The 18,699-nt window shown below is 38.6% G+C and overlaps 1 protein-coding gene across 1 annotated transcript in view; it reads left to right on the forward strand.

The window, feature by feature from the left end:
• Positions 1-18,699, forward strand: part of hpse2 (heparanase 2) — a 48,306-nt gene that overhangs the window by 24,403 nt on the left and 5,204 nt on the right. Inside the window, exons 4-10 of the mRNA XM_067520373.1 lie at positions 328-501; positions 1,472-1,643; positions 5,137-5,184; positions 12,848-12,941; positions 13,672-13,778; positions 13,958-14,072; positions 17,278-17,423. Of these exons, the coding sequence (XP_067376474.1) occupies positions 328-501; positions 1,472-1,643; positions 5,137-5,184; positions 12,848-12,941; positions 13,672-13,778; positions 13,958-14,072; positions 17,278-17,423 (856 nt within the window). The remainder of the gene's footprint in view (positions 1-327; positions 502-1,471; positions 1,644-5,136; positions 5,185-12,847; positions 12,942-13,671; positions 13,779-13,957; positions 14,073-17,277; positions 17,424-18,699) is intronic.

Genomic DNA, 18,699 nt, shown 5'->3' on the forward strand with positions numbered 1-18,699 from the left:
AAAATGTATACCGGTGCCTCATATTGTGCACAGCACTATTATCCAAATAAAACATTTTAGTTTGTACTCAAAAGTGAGAACATCAGTATTGTATGTGTTTTTGTATTCTCTTTTTTATTTTTATATTCTGTTGCACAATAAGAAAACAGAGATATCAACAAATTTATGTGTTAAGGTTGTAGGACAATCAAGTTGCAATTATATATTATCTGGAAATAATAATGACTACAATAATGAGTTCCACATGCTTTCCAATATGCTCAGTCATATGATTTGTTGGTGTATCAAAAGAATCAAAGTTACAACTGCTTTGTGGGTTTCTCCCAGCCAGATCTTTAGACAAATTGTACAACTTTGTTGACTGTGCCGGTCTGCACCTGATCTTGGGACTCAACGCACTGCACAGAAACCCAGATAACTCTTGGAACACCTCCTCCACCCTGAGTCTCTTAAAGTACAGTGCAGGCAAGAAGTACAACATATCCTGGGAGTTGGGCAATGGTGAGTAAAACAACACAACTCAAAGCAAATAACATGAGAGGCTACACTCCATAGTTAAATTAGTTGAGTATGTTTATTTGTGTCATTGCTCAGCTTTTGTATTTATTGTAAGTGTGGATATTAATGTACAGTTTCTAGGAACTATACCTCCACTTTCCCACCCACAAAATGTGAGCATATATACATTTGCAAGAAAAAGTAGCAGCACTAACTGTGATTTCCTGGTTTTCTGCATAATTTGGTCATGAAATTTGATCTGATCTTCACCAAAATCACAAATATGAACACATATACATTTGTAAGCTGATAAAACAAAATTAATCATGACGTTTTGTGTCTTTATTGAACACACTCTGCCCTAGTGGAGAGTTGAGCTGTAGCACACATAATAATTTCAGATAAATCACACCAAAAAGTGATACACAGAGTGAATTAGTAGGGTTAAATTAAATAATATTCTCGTTAAATTTGTCTGGAATACAGTACAGATACAATCATGCTGAAGGTTTCATTTTACAGCTCAAACACAAACTGTTGCAGATACACACTGACAGGGGTCAGCATGGGCACCTCTCCTGCCCAGTCTGCGGTTACGCAGCAAGCTCTGGTGCACTGTGACTTTTAACACCTGTCAATCACACTCAGCATTATAGTTTTCTCATGCTGACCCCTGTCCACCACACCACCTGGTGGTATTAATGTTGTGGTGGATTGGCGTAAACACAAAGTTCAGTAGAGCGCAGAAACAGCAGTGGGCTGATTCTGCAAGGCCACCCTGTGTGCTTGGACTATTCCCCTGACCCTGAGTCCATCTGTCTGTATTACTGCGAATTGCCCAATTATCCCTTTTTCTACCGGCTGTTAGATACTCTCTAGGAAAGAAAGATCAGACTACAACAACAATATTCTCCGCTGTTGCTAGTAAAAACTTTTTCTCCCTGGCTCAGTGTATTTTGTCTCTTTTTCCCAGAGCCTAATGCCTACCGCAGTATGGTGGGTCGTGCAGTCAACAGCACCCAGTTGGCTCAGGACTACACCAAGCTGCGGACCCTGCTGCAGTCTGTGCGCTACTATCACCGAGCTCACCTCTACGGGCCAAACGCAGGACGACCCCAGAAGAATGCCATCCTGCTGTTAGATGGGTGAGTCAGCAATTAAAACAATTGATGGGGTTTCCACTCCTTGTTAGGCTATCCTGCTGGTAAAAAGGGGAAAGGTGGTGGAAAGTATGCTGCAGCAGTTTGGGACTTTTACTAAGCTTTACTGTGTTTTATACACACACACACACACACACACACACATTGTAGTAGTGTTCAGTGTTTATGGGTTTCCACTCTGCAGGTTTTAGGGTCTCTGTTCTAGTTATACCATGTCAGCCTAAATAAAGTGTCACCTGATTGATAATGTGACGGCACTACTTCCCACCTGCTGGTTTTATCCAGAAGCTCCACCAGCTTTGGTTTGACTCTGATCTCTCATCTGCTGCCTGCTCTCTCCTGAAATGGTTTGACAAAATGTTGGCCATACCTTTTGAAAAAACAGTCTATAAAGAGTTTGTATTGTTCTTGTTATTTCCAAGTTTATTCATTATTTATTGTTTACCATTTTCCAAGGTAAATGCATCTTATTCTTCTGGACAGCCACAGATTCTTTTCAGTCAAGCCAAACCCCAACTTTGAGAAGCATTAAACTCACTTGCTGGTACTGTCATAATGGTTTTTGGAAAATAAGAGACAAACATAAACAAACTCGGGCAACATAAAATTACAGTAAGACTTTCTCAGCCAGCCAAAGTGTTTTTGAGTCAAAGTCACTCACAAGCGAATCAACCCACCAGCCACCACGCTGTCTGACCATGACATATAGTCATTGAAAGTTCCTTAACGTTGTGTACCTACAAACATGGATAATCTGTTTCCCTTTAATATGTGTTTACCTCTAACTAAATCTTAAACAAACCATATTCATAAACCCAGTCACCCAGGTAAACTATCTTAAGTTGTCTCTGCTATAACGAAAGCTTTAACCCCAACCTGTGAGGGACGCACAGCCTTCCCGCTTCCTCCTCCAACACCCCCCTTGCAACTGATATTGATTGTTTAAATAAGTCTTAAGCTCATCTGTCCTGAAGTTTAAAGTAATGTAGCAGTGTAAAGTAAACTAGAGCTACAAAATGTCATCTGAATGCATCCCATTAGTGGCAGTGACATACCCTACACCTCCTAGTGTACACCCAAAAACTAAATCACTTGTTCATTGACAATAAGATGTAAACCTTTGAAATTGCATAACATTGGTTCACATATGGAATAATGTGTTGCAGTATTGCTGCATCTGTATGTAACACACCTTAATTCTGCCCTCACAATATTACCTTTAACCACAACTCTTGGATTAACTGTGTATCAGACACTGAATGTAGGTATGTGAGCTACTTTTGGGTGTTACTGCCTGTCTTAGTTTGTTGAAACTCCTTTCAAACAAAAAATGCTTTCTCAGTTTAATTGACCAAATAAATGACGACATCTCTCAAACATATTAATCATTTCCAAAAAAGCTAAGCCTTTCCGAGCTTTTACTGCCTGTTGAAATGGAAACAAACTTGTCTAAAATGGATGCGTCTGTGGCCCCTTACAACAAACACAGATAGAAAATCAAACACAGATGGATATACACAACTCTGTCAGTGTTGGTCAACCTAAAAAGAGTGTGATCTTTTTTCCTAAATAAGATACCTCAATGCTATCAAAACCATGAAACCTAGATTTGGTTTAAACAAATTATAATTTTTAAACTTTAATCCCCTTGCCAGTATATAAACAGCTAATATGTAGTCTAGATACACAGATCTGCAGATACACAGTTTAATGTGTTTGTCGACAACTGTAACTCCTACAATGGGTGCTCTTAAATGGAGACAAAATGTATGTAAACAGTCAATATGGCATAAAATAAATTGAAGACGTTCGGAGAACTGCTCAGTGTTAAGATGACACACTGATGTACAGTTAAGCATTTTTTTTAAAACAGATGTTTCTGAAGGTAAGCTCCTCTACATGTCTGCCATCAGAGACTTAAGGTTTTTGCTTTGCAAACATCTAAACATGACAGAGGAACAATTCAGATTATAGCTCAGGCTTTAACTGGAACTGTTAAATCAAAAGGGAACAGCATTCCTTTTAACCAGAATAGACTCCATAAAGTTAAACTAATGGTCTAAAATTACACTGCATGTGCAGATACATGCAGAGGAGCAGTTTATTGTCTCAGGATATCTCAACCTGAATCAGTCTCCAGCTCCTCTCTGCCACCACACACATATTGACAGGTTGTTGGAAGTTAGAGGAGAAAGAATAATTTGATATGGCTCTCTCCTCTATGTACTTGAGCTACTTACATCAGTGAAGCTATTAGGAACTGCTTTGTAAGTCACGGAGTACTGACACTTCAGATTTACTTGTAAATAAAAGGTGTGTGTTTGTGTGCACCAGTGAGTGTACATGTAGTATGCAGTTCAGGATGACTGATGAGCAGTGGACTCAGAGGTAGGGGTGGATGTAGAAAATAAGTGGTGAGAAGAGGATGATGATAAAAAGCAACCCTGAGGATCCACAGGTCACAGGAGTCACATTAAAGGGTGACATGTTTGACACTGTTACGAGGGGTTGGCTCTTGTGTTTGACAGTCCAACCACTCTGCTCCTCTCAGGACATTAGATGAATTAGACACTGAGCTGCTGAACAGTCCAAATATCAGAGCTGTACAGACTAAACAAGCCAGAGTGGTGAAAGTTGTATGTGTGCTGACATGATGTTTAGAGACACCCTTTTGGGCATGTCTGACAAACTCTCACCCCCAAATATGGAGCGATTTGGTCAGGTAGACTAGAAAATGCACTCACAGATGCTAAAGCTCAAGAGGAGGAATTCAGACAGAACGAAGGACTGTGTACGTGTCAAGTTTTTGTTTGTGTACAGGACGAGTTCATTAAAAGGTAAACGGAGTTTAGAACATTTTTGTACATCCTTACACGATGTTGAACGCTACAGGCTGCAGAAAACACTTACTGATGTTTACTGTTTACCAAAACTAGCAGAGCAGCAGTTTTACCACATCACGTAAAAAACAACAGTTATAACAAAATCTAGTCCTTATTTTGTGTCATGCATGACACTCCACATTAATACAAGTCAGAGTCCTGTGTATATTTAAAAAGAATGATAATATGTACAGTATAGTAAAAAAGAAATGGGAACTCTCAGTAACTGGAAAGATTCTTTGCATAGCCAAACGTCATATGCATACACTGTTTGTCCTAAATGTTTTTTTTTTTTGTTTGTTTTTTTTTTTAGATTTATTTAAAAGTTTACTTTATGTAAGCCTGGCCTAAAAAGGACTTGCCATACTCATTCACATTTGCAATAATTGGGTGCAAAATGAGGACATGTTAATAACCTGCGTACCTCCTGTTTTCTGGTTTACACTAAAAGTTCTTGCAATATTTCTTGATCTTTGCAGTAAAAACTGGTCTAAATATTAATAGATTAATTGTAACAAAACTACTAGGATGTCAAAAACCTCATGTTTTGAAGAAAAAGTGGCTTTTAGATAATGTGTCTGTTTATCTGTTTTCAGGTTCATGAAGAATGCTGGCTCTGTTATAGATGCAGTTACGTGGCAACAGTAGGTATTTTGCCCTTTTTTTCTACTTTAAAAATGTCTGTAGAAAACAGCAGCATGGACCCACAGTCTTCAAAAACAGTGCAATATTCACTTGCATAACCATAAATCCAACATCATACACCATGTTGTGCTTTTACACCACTATCACAACACTTTGTGTATGAAGGAGCCAGTAATAATCACTATTATACTATTACTGAGAGAGTAACACACTTCATAATATGGAGAATTATGTTTTTCCTGTGAATGGAACAACAGAAACAGAGCAAACACACACACACACACTCAAAGTCTGAGCAGGATCGTGTGTGTGTATTAAATTAGTAACACCTGCCATTTGTGTATTGCACATACTGTAGGAATGCATACAAACATATCAATGGTTTCATCTTTTTTTTTCCACCGTGTTTTATCTTGTTACACAGATATGTAAAATGTGTACAGAAAGACACACCCACTGTAAGACCAGACAAATGTTGTGTGACTGAGTGGTCATTAAGGTGAAGGTCGGGTCTAATTAGGTGAAATTATAAGAAATGGAGGGAGGAAGGGTTGTCAGTAAGACTTAGGAAAACACCACCCACACTGTTAAAATCAAACCATATGCTCTGGCTCATTCCCTCTGTCAATTAGCCTGTTTTACACTAGAGGTTCAGATTCCAGTATAACCAGGCTGCGTGACAGAAACTCTGACCTCTACAAAAGAAGCCCAGCTAATGAAAGCGGAGACCACTCATTAACACGTCTACTCACAGGTTTTTCTCGACTAGTGCTTGCTCGAGTTATATGGAAAGGCAGCCTTCATTATTAATAGGGTTTAGGGCATCATATGGATTTAAGTATGTCTGTCTGTGCTTTATAGGCAGAGGTGTTCTGTCGTGAGTTTGCAGCGACGAAAAATATTGGTTCTGGAGTGAAATATTTGCTTACCTCTATATCATGAAACATTCATATGTGGTTTGCATTTTGTTATGACATTTTTGCCACAACATTGTAGTTTGACATTTGCAGCATCTTGCTGCAGTTACTGCTTTCCTATTTTAGGATTCACTAACAGAACATTATCAGAAGGTTCAGTCACTCCCTCTTGATCTCTCTCTTGCCCCTATTTCCTTTTTGCCTGTCCTCATCTTTCTACAAACTTTAGCTTTTTTGTTTGCCCATTTGTGTGAAAATGCTTGGCTGGATGTCTGTATGTCCATGTTTTATTTTCTGGTTTCTGTTCAGAACTCTTTAACCCTAACTTTTGTTTTTAAGTAAGTTAAAGACTCAATCCACCCAAGTGATGAAAACAATAGTTGTGTGTCCATGCTGAATGTTATGATTTGATTTGCCAAAGTTTTGAATCTCTTAGGTTTCCTGTCTCCCAATATAAATAATAAAAAAATGTCAACAAGAACATCATACTCCCTAAATCGTGTCCCTGTTGATCTGGATTTACCATGAATTCATCTTATAATTTAGGTTAGCACTTGGAAGAAAGGAAAATTGTAAAGAAGATTTAATCTTTGTCTAGATTGTTTCTTGTAGAACCAGCTATTTCTCATTCTTCTAAACTTTAGCTCTGTCCCACTGTGACCATAGTACACCCTCAAAACAAGATTTGTTTTTCTCAGGCTTTGTCTGAAACAGCTGTGAATTTTTAAAACAGCACTAAGGTCTTTCTAACTTATGAATAATATCACATTCTATAAGGGTTAGGGTTAATATTAGGGTTATTTGGTATATATGTTGTTTTTTTTTAAATGTAGCTGTCTGGCAAAAGCCTAATATTCTTATCATGCCACTTAAATCAACTTCAAGACTTGACTTACTGATGCGTAATAAGTCTTAACTACTTAAGACATGACATGACCGTATAGTCATGTCACACTATACTGTATTGAGCTGGATGTTTTGGTTTATTACACTTGAGTGTGATGTTTATTAGAAATGATTTCTTAATATATGTGGCCAGCTAGAAATTGCAAAGCCCTTTTCTTTGCAAAAAGCACTATTTGTGTGTTTTAATAATGCAGGAAAAACCTGCGAGTGCACCCTTATTACTTCAGGCTCTCCAGTTCCAAGGGTAATTTCTGTTAAAATTATCATAGCTGTTGCTCCATATTTCTCCTTTGAAATTTAGACTTCAGTACACTGAAAATAAAAATTTTACCTGTAAAAATGTTACTTCTCTGCAAACAAACAAACAAAAAAGACAGAAGCGGAGTGATCCCCTGGACAGTGCTGTGCTCAACTTCACCGTACGGTGACAATATAACACGGCTGTGAGCACCACAAATTCCATTTTATTCACCTCTATTAAAGTCTGCTGGCACATGATACTATAAAACCAGAATCATCTTTATTATTGCATACAATTTAAAAGTGAGGGAATCTTTTTATCCATTATTTCGATAATTTAAGTGATTCTTTATACAAACCCCTTCTGTAACTAGAGCGCCCACACCTCTAACCTTAGCTACAATAAACATGTTTGGCCTTACTTAATGGGCTGCCTCACATTGAGCTTATGAGGCCAGTCTAAAATGTGTGACCAGATGGTTGCCAGTTCTAGCTGTGAAAATATAAGCAAGAAAGGTGAACAAGGCAAGACAGATTGACGCTTTTTCACAAAATTTGCTGGTTAGATGCCTGCTAGCAACACATTTAATGTGAGCCCTAATTGCTCCAGTGCATTAGTGGTGTGAACATTTGAGTGCCTGAACAAACACAACAAAACCCCCGCTGAACTATTTTCAGTAAAGAGGTGATGAAAGATTCACTTTAATGGTTTTGAAAATGAGCACTTATTCTACAAACGACGGTGAAAGTATTCAAACTCCTTTCTATTGTAAACACAATATTGTGTTGTGTATTTAATTATAAACAGTTTTTTGCTTAGCAACTTGCACCCAATAATTATGGCCAATACACTTAAAAAAAAATGAAAATTAAAAAGCTTCAGTTCTTCTTGGCTTAGTCTGTACAAGTTCTGTACACCTGAATTTGGTCAGTTTTTTTGAGTCTTTCTGACAGATCCTCTCGTACTCCATCAAATTTGATGGGAAGTGTCTGTGGACAGCCATCTTTAGAGACTCCACGGATATTCTGTGTGGAAATCTGAGTTTTGGCTGGGTCAGTCAAGGGGCAGAGATTTGTCCTGAAGCCACTTTAACATCTTGGCTGTATGGTGGTGCTGAAAAGTGAATTACTGCCTCAGTCTCTGGCTGCAGGCTTTCATCAGTAACCTCTCTGCATTTGGCTGCAATCATGTTTCCTTTAAATTTGACCAGCTTCACTGCAGGGATGAGCAGTGCTTAGAGACATGCCAAGAAAGTTTAAGAAAGTCCTCTGCACAGGACATCTGAGTCTCTGTTAGTGTGACTTTTAGGTGCTGGGTAACTTTTCAGATCAAGGCTTGTTTTGCTTAATTATTCACTGAATAATTAAAGTTGGGATGATGCCCAACTCTCTCTCTCTTATTTTTTTTTTTGTCCTTTTGGCTTATCCCATCAAAAGCGGATCATTGTCACTTCGACATATAGCCAGGACTGGGGATCGGACCGCTGACCCTGTGGTCCGTGGACAACTGCCTTATCAACTGAGCTACATTTCACACTATTTCAAACTTGCATCACTGTTCTGTGGTTTGATCAATGACATGAAATGTTCACTGTGCGACCATGTATGTGTATATACACAGGTCTGTGCCTTTCTAGCTTAGTCGCAGCTGTGGCTTAGCAGTAGGTCGTCCACTAATCATAGTGTTGATTAAATAATCCATAATTCTTCTGATTATTGTGTCGAGGTGCCTTTGTGCGAGACACTGAACCCTAAGTTGCACACGTGTGTGTGTGTGTGTGTGTGTGTGTGTGCACTCTTTAGTTGTAAGCTTTCCCAATGTTTTCTTTGTGGAATACAGTTGTGAACTGCAGTCAGGCAACTTCACCACCCAGACTTTTTTACATTGGAGCCATGTTGTTGTAATAGCAGCAGAATGTGGTGGGACAGTGCCTGCTAAAACAATGAAGGCATTCTCCAAAAGACATTATCTGAATGTTGCTCCAAAATCTGTATAAATCCTTCAGCTTTAATGATGCCGTGTGCATTAATGCACAGGTGCTGACAACAAGCTGGATAGTCCTTTTCCTCTTTGGCCCAGAGGATGCAAAATTCATGTTTTCCAAGAAGAATTTTAAATTTAATCATGCATGTTATTTCTTTGGTAGGCTTACATTTGTGGTTGGAAATACAAACTAACAATGTTCACTGGCATGGGTTTTCAGAGATGTTTCTGAGCCTGTGCAGTAATTTTCACTATGAAATCTGCCTTTAACGCAGTGCTGCCTGAGGGCCTGAAGACAACAGCCACTTGGTATAGATTTTTAACAAAGCTTTCTCTAGATTCTCTACACTTTTTTTAATGATATTTGTTCATGACTCTCGTGCTTCTGACCTGTTACCAACTAACTAATTGTGTAAACTGTCATTGCACTTGTCACAACTTCTTTCTTACCGTGTTACTGGCATTAATCAAATTTAGCATACATAGTTTAAAAGAAAATAATTACATTCCTCTGTTTTAAAATGAAACACTGTGTCTTCCAATCTCCCAAACCTTTGGGGAATGGGCTTCTACATGTAGTATAGTATGTGAACAAATAGTTTATCAGTTCTATTTTTGTGGTGTCATTTTACACAGGCCAGAGAGACACATAATACAGACTTCTTTCTTGTTAGAAATACATTGGTACTGTATGCCAAAGAGCCTGGTGTGCTGCTTATTTATATCTGAGGGGCAAAAGGAGATGTTAAAGATGTGTGATCTCCTCATGTGCCTGAAAATGCACAGTGGGACTATAAATTTACCAATGGTATTCCTGAATGAGGCTACATATCCCTCAGCTGTTACAAATGGTCTGCTTATACTGTGCAGCGCTTTTATCCAATGCACTTTACAGTGTTGCTTCTCATTCACCCATTCACACACATACTCCCACACCAATGATGGCAGCTGCCATGCAAGATGCTTACCAGAGCGGGTGTTCACCTGACCCAACAGGTATAGTGTTTTGCCCAAGGACACTTAGTCAGTAGGGACTGGGAGTTGAACCACTGATCCTGGAAACTGTGGACTGCATTACCAACTGTGCTAAAGCCACCCCTCGTTAAGTGTGATTGATCTGATGATAACCTCTCTATTCTCCCCAAATCTTTTGGTACACCAGATGGTCATTATTGACACTTAAGTGTACAGTTATTACTAGTGAACTGTTATAGATTATACTTATACTTTATCTTAATAGTTCCTCCGTAGTTTTATAATCTTTTTTCCTTGCAAAACAATGCTTTTAAAGGTAAGGAGAGGCAACCAGGAACCAATGCTGTACATTACCTTTCTTACTACATTAGTACATTTGTAAATATTTATAATATAAGGTTGGGTATTTTTCTGTTTTTGGTATTGATTCTCTTATATCTGTGCTTTATGTCCATGCCTATCTGATTTGATCACATCTGTTTCTATAGTGTGTACAAAATTTTTATGATAATAGAGTGCCAGATAGTTTTGTTAGCAATCTGTCTTTGATGTGGTGACAGCTGTGTAAAACAAGCTGACCAAGTAGATCCATGTCTGAAAACATTCATGAAAAGTGTTGTTCATTTTTGCATTTTATTGAATCCTGCAGTCTGGCAGCTAAAGTACTGTGACAAAATGTTAATGAACAAATGAATCGTTCTGTTTTAGGAGCTTAGTCTTTAGCAATTTTACAACACAAGCATTCAAACACATCCCTTTAATTCAAAAGTGTAAATATTGTCCTAATTTTTAATAGGATTTTTGCTCTGTTTGGCCCAGAAAAGCTAATTAATGTCTAATGTAATGGGATATAAAAATTCCTCAAAATCTTTTATCTACTGTATGGTCTTTTATTTTGTTACCATATATGAACTGGAATTTCTTTCCCTGAGACCTGGACTGAAGAATTACTGTGAGCTCTCTGGAAAGATGACAGGATAACCAAATAATTAGTGTTAAGCTATGACTTAATCGGTGTGTTGTTTACAGCTTGAGCCCAGGACCTTGGGACTTTTCCAACACTGTGATGAAAATTTCAATGAGGTTAAGCTCATTTTGCTAAACCGCTTCACTTTATGTTAGTACAATTTATCTTTGTACTCAGCAGTTTTGTTAACACAGCTGTCATTTGGGGCAGACCTTTTAAAAACAGGTTCAGTGCAGGCTTGACATTTGTCTTATTGCTTTGGAAGCAGCAGTTTTGATGATATTTTTTTTTTTATGGCATCTACTGGCCATATTATACACAGTACAATGCATTTCTCCTTTGGCATTGCCCCTCATTTATTTTGGTGAACTTTTGATTGTGAAATGCTAACTTTCATTCTTTAAGTAACCTGATTTTATAATAAATATCCTACTTTAGATGCATTGGGAAGGAAAAAATGCTGAATTGGCACAAAATATCTGCAGCTTGAAGCAGGACTGGACTGAGCTGATCTGGTATGTTTTTAATAACAGTTGTTACGTTAGAAGATTCCGAGGAGAAATCTGCTCAGCAGGGATTCAGATTTTTTTAATCTCTCATTAACAGGTGCTGCATCTGTTTCTGTTATTTCTTTTGTTATGTCATGGAATTGTAAAATTGGAGCATGGATAACAAGTGAATGGAAAGATTAAGCAACTGCTTTTTTAAAATTTCCCTTTCTAAAATGTTTGGTGGGTTTTGTGCCAGATAAATCATCTCATGCAGCTGTTTGTTACTTATATGCAGCCATAGGTCCGTGTTGCTCTTATGTGACATCACTTGGTTAAATAATTAGCAAACATGATTTTTCACTTATAAGATAATGTTGTTCTGCAGCTCCTGCAGGGCCACATGATAAATATATAGTGAAAAAGCATAGTCTGAAATAATTAAATTAATCAGAATAGCCCTCTCAGAATACTAAGCGAAAAGCTTGAATAAGAAGGTATTTTTCTGTTTTGACTTAGCTGGTAAAGGATGTTTAACAAGGGTTTGTCTGTTGAAACATCTGGATTTGCCTGATTATGTAGATCAGTTGGCTCATAAACCTTAAAACACTTTGATTCTGTTACAGTTGTTATCAAACTCCCAAATTTCCCCACAACAAATTGTGGAGGTTTCAAAATTTGAAATGTGTGGACTTGCGACATTGTTTGGCTGTTTAACTAAAACCAATAAGTTTAAAGATTCAACAGTGTTACTAGAATTGTCACTTTGTTTGTTTATCTTGTATAACTTTACCCAATAGATTCAACTTAATGTCGTCCTGATGTATTTTACAATTATTAGACTCATGCATCTTTTTCAGAAATAATATTTCAATGTGTTTTATTGTGCCTGGAACATGAACTACAGTGTGTGGTTATTGCTCCCTTGTTTCCTAAATGTATCTCTCATCATGCACTATTATCATCTCTTATTATCATCTTTGTGTGTGTCTTTATTGCTCACACACAGATGCATTTATAAATCTCTTTCAGACTTCTCTGTGCGTGCGTGTGCATGCCTTATACACTGCAATGGATTTTACTTTATTTTACATTATTTTAGTTTTGTTAATCATGTGCTGGTATAAACTCATCTTGTAGAGTGTACAGAGTGTTTCTCTCACCTCATTTTGTCTTTGTTCACAGTTATTACATGGATGGTAGAGTGAACAAAGTGGAGGACTTTTTAAAAACACGGCTGTTGGACACACTAACTGAGCAGATCACTAAAGTCACTAAGGTACCACCCTTCCCCTCCTGTATCCTGAAATGTGTCTTCCACTATAAAAAAAAAATCTCAGTTTTTAATGACATGAGGTGGCTCCTCAAATTATAGCTGAAGCCAGTTCTAGATCTGTACATATTGTGTATGTTTTACTGAGCATTGTGTATCTTGGGTCCTTTGGCCATTAAATACCTTTTTAAATGAATAGATTTACACTTTAACACAACCTTGGTGGAGGATATGAAGAAAAAACTCCTTTTAAAAATTAGGTATGTTTGGATTGATGTCTGCCAAGCTATGGATCATACAGACCTCAGCTAGCTTTAGTGAGGATAAAGCCATATGTGCAAACCTCAAGACTGAGCCTTTGGGGTTAAAGGGTTGTCTCCACCATGAGGTAACATTATCAATAATAGCTGCTGTTACACATTTTGGTGAGTGGTAAGAAATGAACAGCGCCAAATAGCTTCAAGGAAGAAGAAGAAGAAATCATTCCCAAGAACAAAACTTGAAACATTCAGTGAAATGTAATGTTAGTGGGAATCTTTTGTGCATTGTCAATGTTGGCCAGATCAGGTTTTTCTGTTTCGGGTTTGTGTTTATGCTTCTGTGGCTTGCACACCTAGTTTTTGTTGCCAGCTGAAAAGGGCACTAATATGCAGTCACTATCAGGAAAGCATCCAGTAAAAACAAAAAGTAACATTAGATTTTGCTGATACTCCTATGTTTCCATCTCTCACTGCAGGTTGTGAATGTGCACACTCCTGGTAAAAAGGTGTGGCTGGGTGGACTGGGGCCTGCGTGGACAGGAGGCATTAATAACCTGTCTGACACATACGCAGCTGGCTTTTTGTAAGTACTTTTACTGTGTAGCCTCTTAAGGAAACCTTTGTTGTATGTTGTGTAGATATCAGTTATTCCAGTTACAAAACTGAACTGAACTCCTGTTTGTTCAGAAAAAATGGTATTCTTAATGCATTTTGTATTTTATTCCAAATCAAAGGCGTCTGTTCAATTCATATGTCTTCCAGGTGGGTGAACACGCTGGGCATGGCTGCTGTGCAGGGGATAGATGTTGTCTTGCGTCACTCATTCTTTGACTACGGATACACACACCTTGTGGACCAGAACTTTAACCCTTTACCTGTAAGTCTCTCAATTTCAAGAAGTAGAATGGGCAGAGCTTCAGTTCAATCTCCTCTGTCGTAACAAATATCTGAACCAAGTAGTCTTCATGCGCTCTGGACCCTCTTTTTAGCAGACCCAGTGTCTCGATGCCACCTCCTGCTCTTTCCCGTGGGAGCTATTAGCTGAGATGAAAGGCATTTAGTGGTGATGAGTGGTTAGACACAGGGGCGAAATGCCATGTAACCTTAGCCGTTTGTCAGTAGCTCAGGACAGTGTCACTGCTCCCCTCAACCCCCATCACAACTGTGTGCTTCTCTGTGTGGGACAGATAACCGGTGAGAGATCTGCAACCTGAGATGCTGATATACAGGCATGTTAGTAAAATAGCAAGTTCCCAAAGTTCCTCCATGGTCTAGGCTGTCACAGAAATAAAACAAGCTACAACACGGTATTACCCATTAAAAACACAGTTCTTTTAATAGTATTACAGGAAAATAATTTAATCAGATGCATAGCGGGGAAATAATAATGTAAATTTCTTGTTCAGTTGAACAGACAATGTGTCTAGGTAGTTTGTTTATTTTAAAGGGAGGACTTATAAGTTGTGACTTACTGTTTTAATTTTCTGGTAAAAATCAAAAGGAAATGTTAAAAAGTGGTAAAATGCTATGATAAGTCAAGTTCATAAAAAAGATTTATTAAGTTCATAAAATTTGGTTTATTTTAACCGGAGGCAGAGCAGCGGTGGGAGGATTATATTCAGGATGTGCAGTGAATCATTGTTGCCACAATAAAGTACAAAGATAATGGAATCAAGCCCTTATCAAACACTTGTTATTTTCGCTCAAGATTCCATTGTTTTATTAGTCAGAAATATAGTAGCTGCTAGAATTGGTATTCCCAAAATATCTTTTATAAGTGCTAATGTTATTGAGCTTGCTTCAGCTAAAGATTAAAGACTATGTTTTCACAAAACCCATCATTAGTTCTTTTATCAGGCATGCAAAGTATAAGGCATTAAACTATTGAGGAGGCTTTTTTTTTCTTCCCTCTTCGTCTCCATTAGTTTTTCTGGGAATGACGGTCCCCTGCTAGGATCACAATGCCTTTAACATAGCTGGATGTCTAAAGGCAGCACCAGCCTACCTGCTGAGAGAATTCACTGCAGGGCCAACCTGTCCTCTGCATGGGAAATTTATGACCTGGCCCCTTCCCCTATTGGATGACTAACTTATTGGTAGAATCCAGTGAAAGCCCCTGGCCCAGTGAATCACTCTACTTTTTCTTTCTACCATTTTTTCTGCATTTATGCTTTTTCTTTTTAGTCTTCTGTCTCAGTCCTCCTCTCTCTTTCCCTGTTTTGGTTTGTCTCCATTACACACGTGCCTGTTGCCTCCCTCCAGAGTTGGCTTGTAAATTACTAAACTGTGATGTGGTGGATGATCTTGTCCGACTTTCATTCTTTGAGGAACAGAAATTTTAGGATTTAGTGCCTGGCTGACAGTGAAGGCCCATTGTTCCAGACTTCCTTCAAATACTCTCAAGAGAAAAATATTTCTGTTGAATAAATAAAGTTGTCCAGACCTAACATACTTAGAAAAAAAAATATGTATCGCTCAGATACAAAGAAGAGAAATGAAGCTGTAAGATTCAGTTACATTTTAAGCTGTCTATTGCACCATGCTCACTTTTACCTTTTCCTTGATGTGTTTTTTTTCTGTCAGTTAACTTATTATTTTATTGGAAATAAAGAGCAACATTTCGAATTAGAGCTTGCTACTTAAAACCACTGAAATGTTGAACTGTTGCAGCAAAATCCTTCTATTTTTAACCTTCCATTGTGGGATATTAGAGGGTCTCAACAAGGCAGTCTGATTTCATTTACCCTAATTAGCTACGCATTAAAGGTTAATTGTTGTTCTCCTTGTTATCTTCCTCTACTCCCTCAGCGTTGCAGCTGAGGTTTGATCGGTCCCTGGTGTATGTTTTTTCTTTTCTAGAGTCTTAGACATGTGACTGGTTTTCTTGGACCTGCCTGCCTTTCTTTCCCCTGACCCTGATATCTACTGTATTTCAATTGGATGTCAAAATAATCGTTTCTTTTCCTGTCCATCTGTCTATCCAAAGGAGGCGAGTTAAATGGAAAAAACAGGGAGATGGGCAATTAGACAGGAAAACAGTCAGTCAAAGGGCTAAAGATTTAAAACCTCAGCTGATATCTCCCAGAAAATGTCAGTATTATGTCCAAGTTCTGGTCAGGGGTTTTAACCCAGATGAGATTTAAAGTATCTCCATGCTTCTTTTACTTGAGTTTTAAATTTTCACCACAGCATCTCTCAGGCATCTTGCGTGAAATAAACCTTCAGAATCATAACTATTCTTGTAGAAAAATCATAGATTGTAGTTCTGGTCATACTATTCATCCATCCATCCCTCTGCCCGTGGCCGACACTATACAGTTCCATACTGTGCTCTGCTTCTTCGATGCCTTGGCAGCAAATTAAGTTAAAGCCTGCATGGAAAAAAGAAGCCCTTAAATGTTGCCATATGCAGGATTGCATGGGAACTTCCTGAGGAGCACATGTTGTTCTGGGTCTCTTGGAGAGGTGTTGAGTCTGTGTAGTCTATAGAGTGAGACACACTATGGTGGACCACTCAACAATAATAACAGAAAACAGCAATTCATGATGGAGCATAATATTTTGTATAAATGTCACATTTAAGGCTTGTCACATTTAAGACCTTTGAAACAGGTCCGCACGGTTTTTCGATACGATGGGACTTTTTATTCAGGACAATCTGCTCTAGCTATTTTCGAGTGACGTACTTGGACTTGACATTTTTGTCAAATATACTGTATCTCTTTTTCTCTGAGCTGTCACAGGCTAGCTGCTTTGTTGCCACATTTTTTACATGTCCCAGTTTGTAAAACTTAATCTGTTTCTATAGCCACCAGGACGTTTCATAGCTGAAAAAAACAAAATGGAGATTTTTAACAATACTTCATTTCAGGAGAATCAAGTATGGTTGTCATGAAAGGTCTCTTTAAATACTAAACCTTATGTAAAATTTACCCCTGTTTTTAAATGCTGCATAGTTAGTTGTGTTTTTAAACACAGTCTTTCTACCATCAGTCAGTTTAGGACCTTGTCAAAAAAGTAATGAGTAAGTAATAAGTGTGTGTGTTTGTGTGTGTGTGTGTGTGTTGGGGTTACCCTTACAGGATTACTGGTTCTCTCTGGTTTTCAAGCGTCTGGTTGGTCCGAGGGTTTTGGCTGTGCGGGTGGCTGGACTGCAGAGGAAGCCCCAACCGGGACGAGTCATACGAGATAAGCTGCGTATTTACGCCCACTGTACCAGCTACTACAAGTATGTGATTCTGCTAAACCAGTTTGTATTAAGTTTTAACCTGCATTCGAACACAGCAAGAGTGCACATTGTCATTTTACTATGTTTGGTCTTTTGTTTGTTTAAGGCTGACAGATAACAAAGCACACATCATCTTAGCCTTTCACTGATGTGAAGCAATACCTTTGTAATGTCCTTCAAGATTTAGATGGAAAACAGACTGCTGTGGTTTTGACGTTGTCTCCTCACTCTGTCCTCCTGCAAACACCTGAGGCTCTGTGTCTGGTGCGGGAAGAACAAAATCCCCGGCCAGCCCATTCAGCTTCCCATAAATAAGCAGAGCGCAGACACCCGCTCATTCATAGCTCAGAGCCTATAAAACTTAACGGGTATCACTTATCAGGTGTGTGGGTTCTGTCTCGCTGCCGTCAAAGAGTTGCTGAAAGGGGTGCTAGGCTTTTATTCCTACCCGGATTGGCTGGAGGGGGGTATTCTAGGGGGATGGGGAGGTACAATACGGCGGTCTGTGCCGAGAGGAGATAAAGAGTGCCACCATGGCCTGTTCAAGGTTCTCATTTAACCCAGGCCAGTGGCTGTCAGCACCAGACTAGACTTACGGCCTAGACAGGGCTAGTTTACAGGTGAAGCATCTCTTACAAAAAATTGCAAAGTGTTGCACAGATAGATGGTTAAACAATGGGCAGGATTAACATAACCCGTGCACACACAAACACACGAGGCCTGATAACATGCACGCAAATATTTGAAGTTGTTTTCAACAAGTGTGCTCGCTTAGCCACCCGGTAGAATATGTAGGGTCAATTTGGCATTAAAGAAATGCCCATGGCTCGAGGTACTGCTCAGCTCCACTGAGCATACCATTCAGCCTGCTCTTGATCAGACAGGGAAGCACTGGTGCAGTCCCTCTAAAGCCACTTTAGCTGCCATTATTTCTGCCACTTGGTGGTTTTACACAGACAACTCTTAAGTGGACGAACTATTGTAAACTTAGTGGTTTAACTGTACTGTGTTAGACAGTGAAGAGTCTAAATGAGCTCAGGCAGTCAGTGGTTTGAAAAGTCTTTGCAGATTAGATATTTGACTTTCACCACCCTTTTACCCCTTTTAGTGGTTTGCATAGTCTTTTTTTTTTTTACTCTTCAGTAATGTTCAACATCAAAAAGCATCAATACATGTTTATGTTCCTGGTTTGAATCTTTAGGAACCTCATCAGTTGAAAGGCCTTAGAGGTCATTATCTCTCCCTCCTAACCATCTAACCATCTGATCTGTCATTC

The sequence above is a fragment of the Channa argus genome, chromosome 1 (assembly GCF_033026475.1).
Source record: "Channa argus isolate prfri chromosome 1, Channa argus male v1.0, whole genome shotgun sequence".
Taxonomy (NCBI): Eukaryota; Metazoa; Chordata; class Actinopteri; order Anabantiformes; family Channidae; genus Channa; species Channa argus.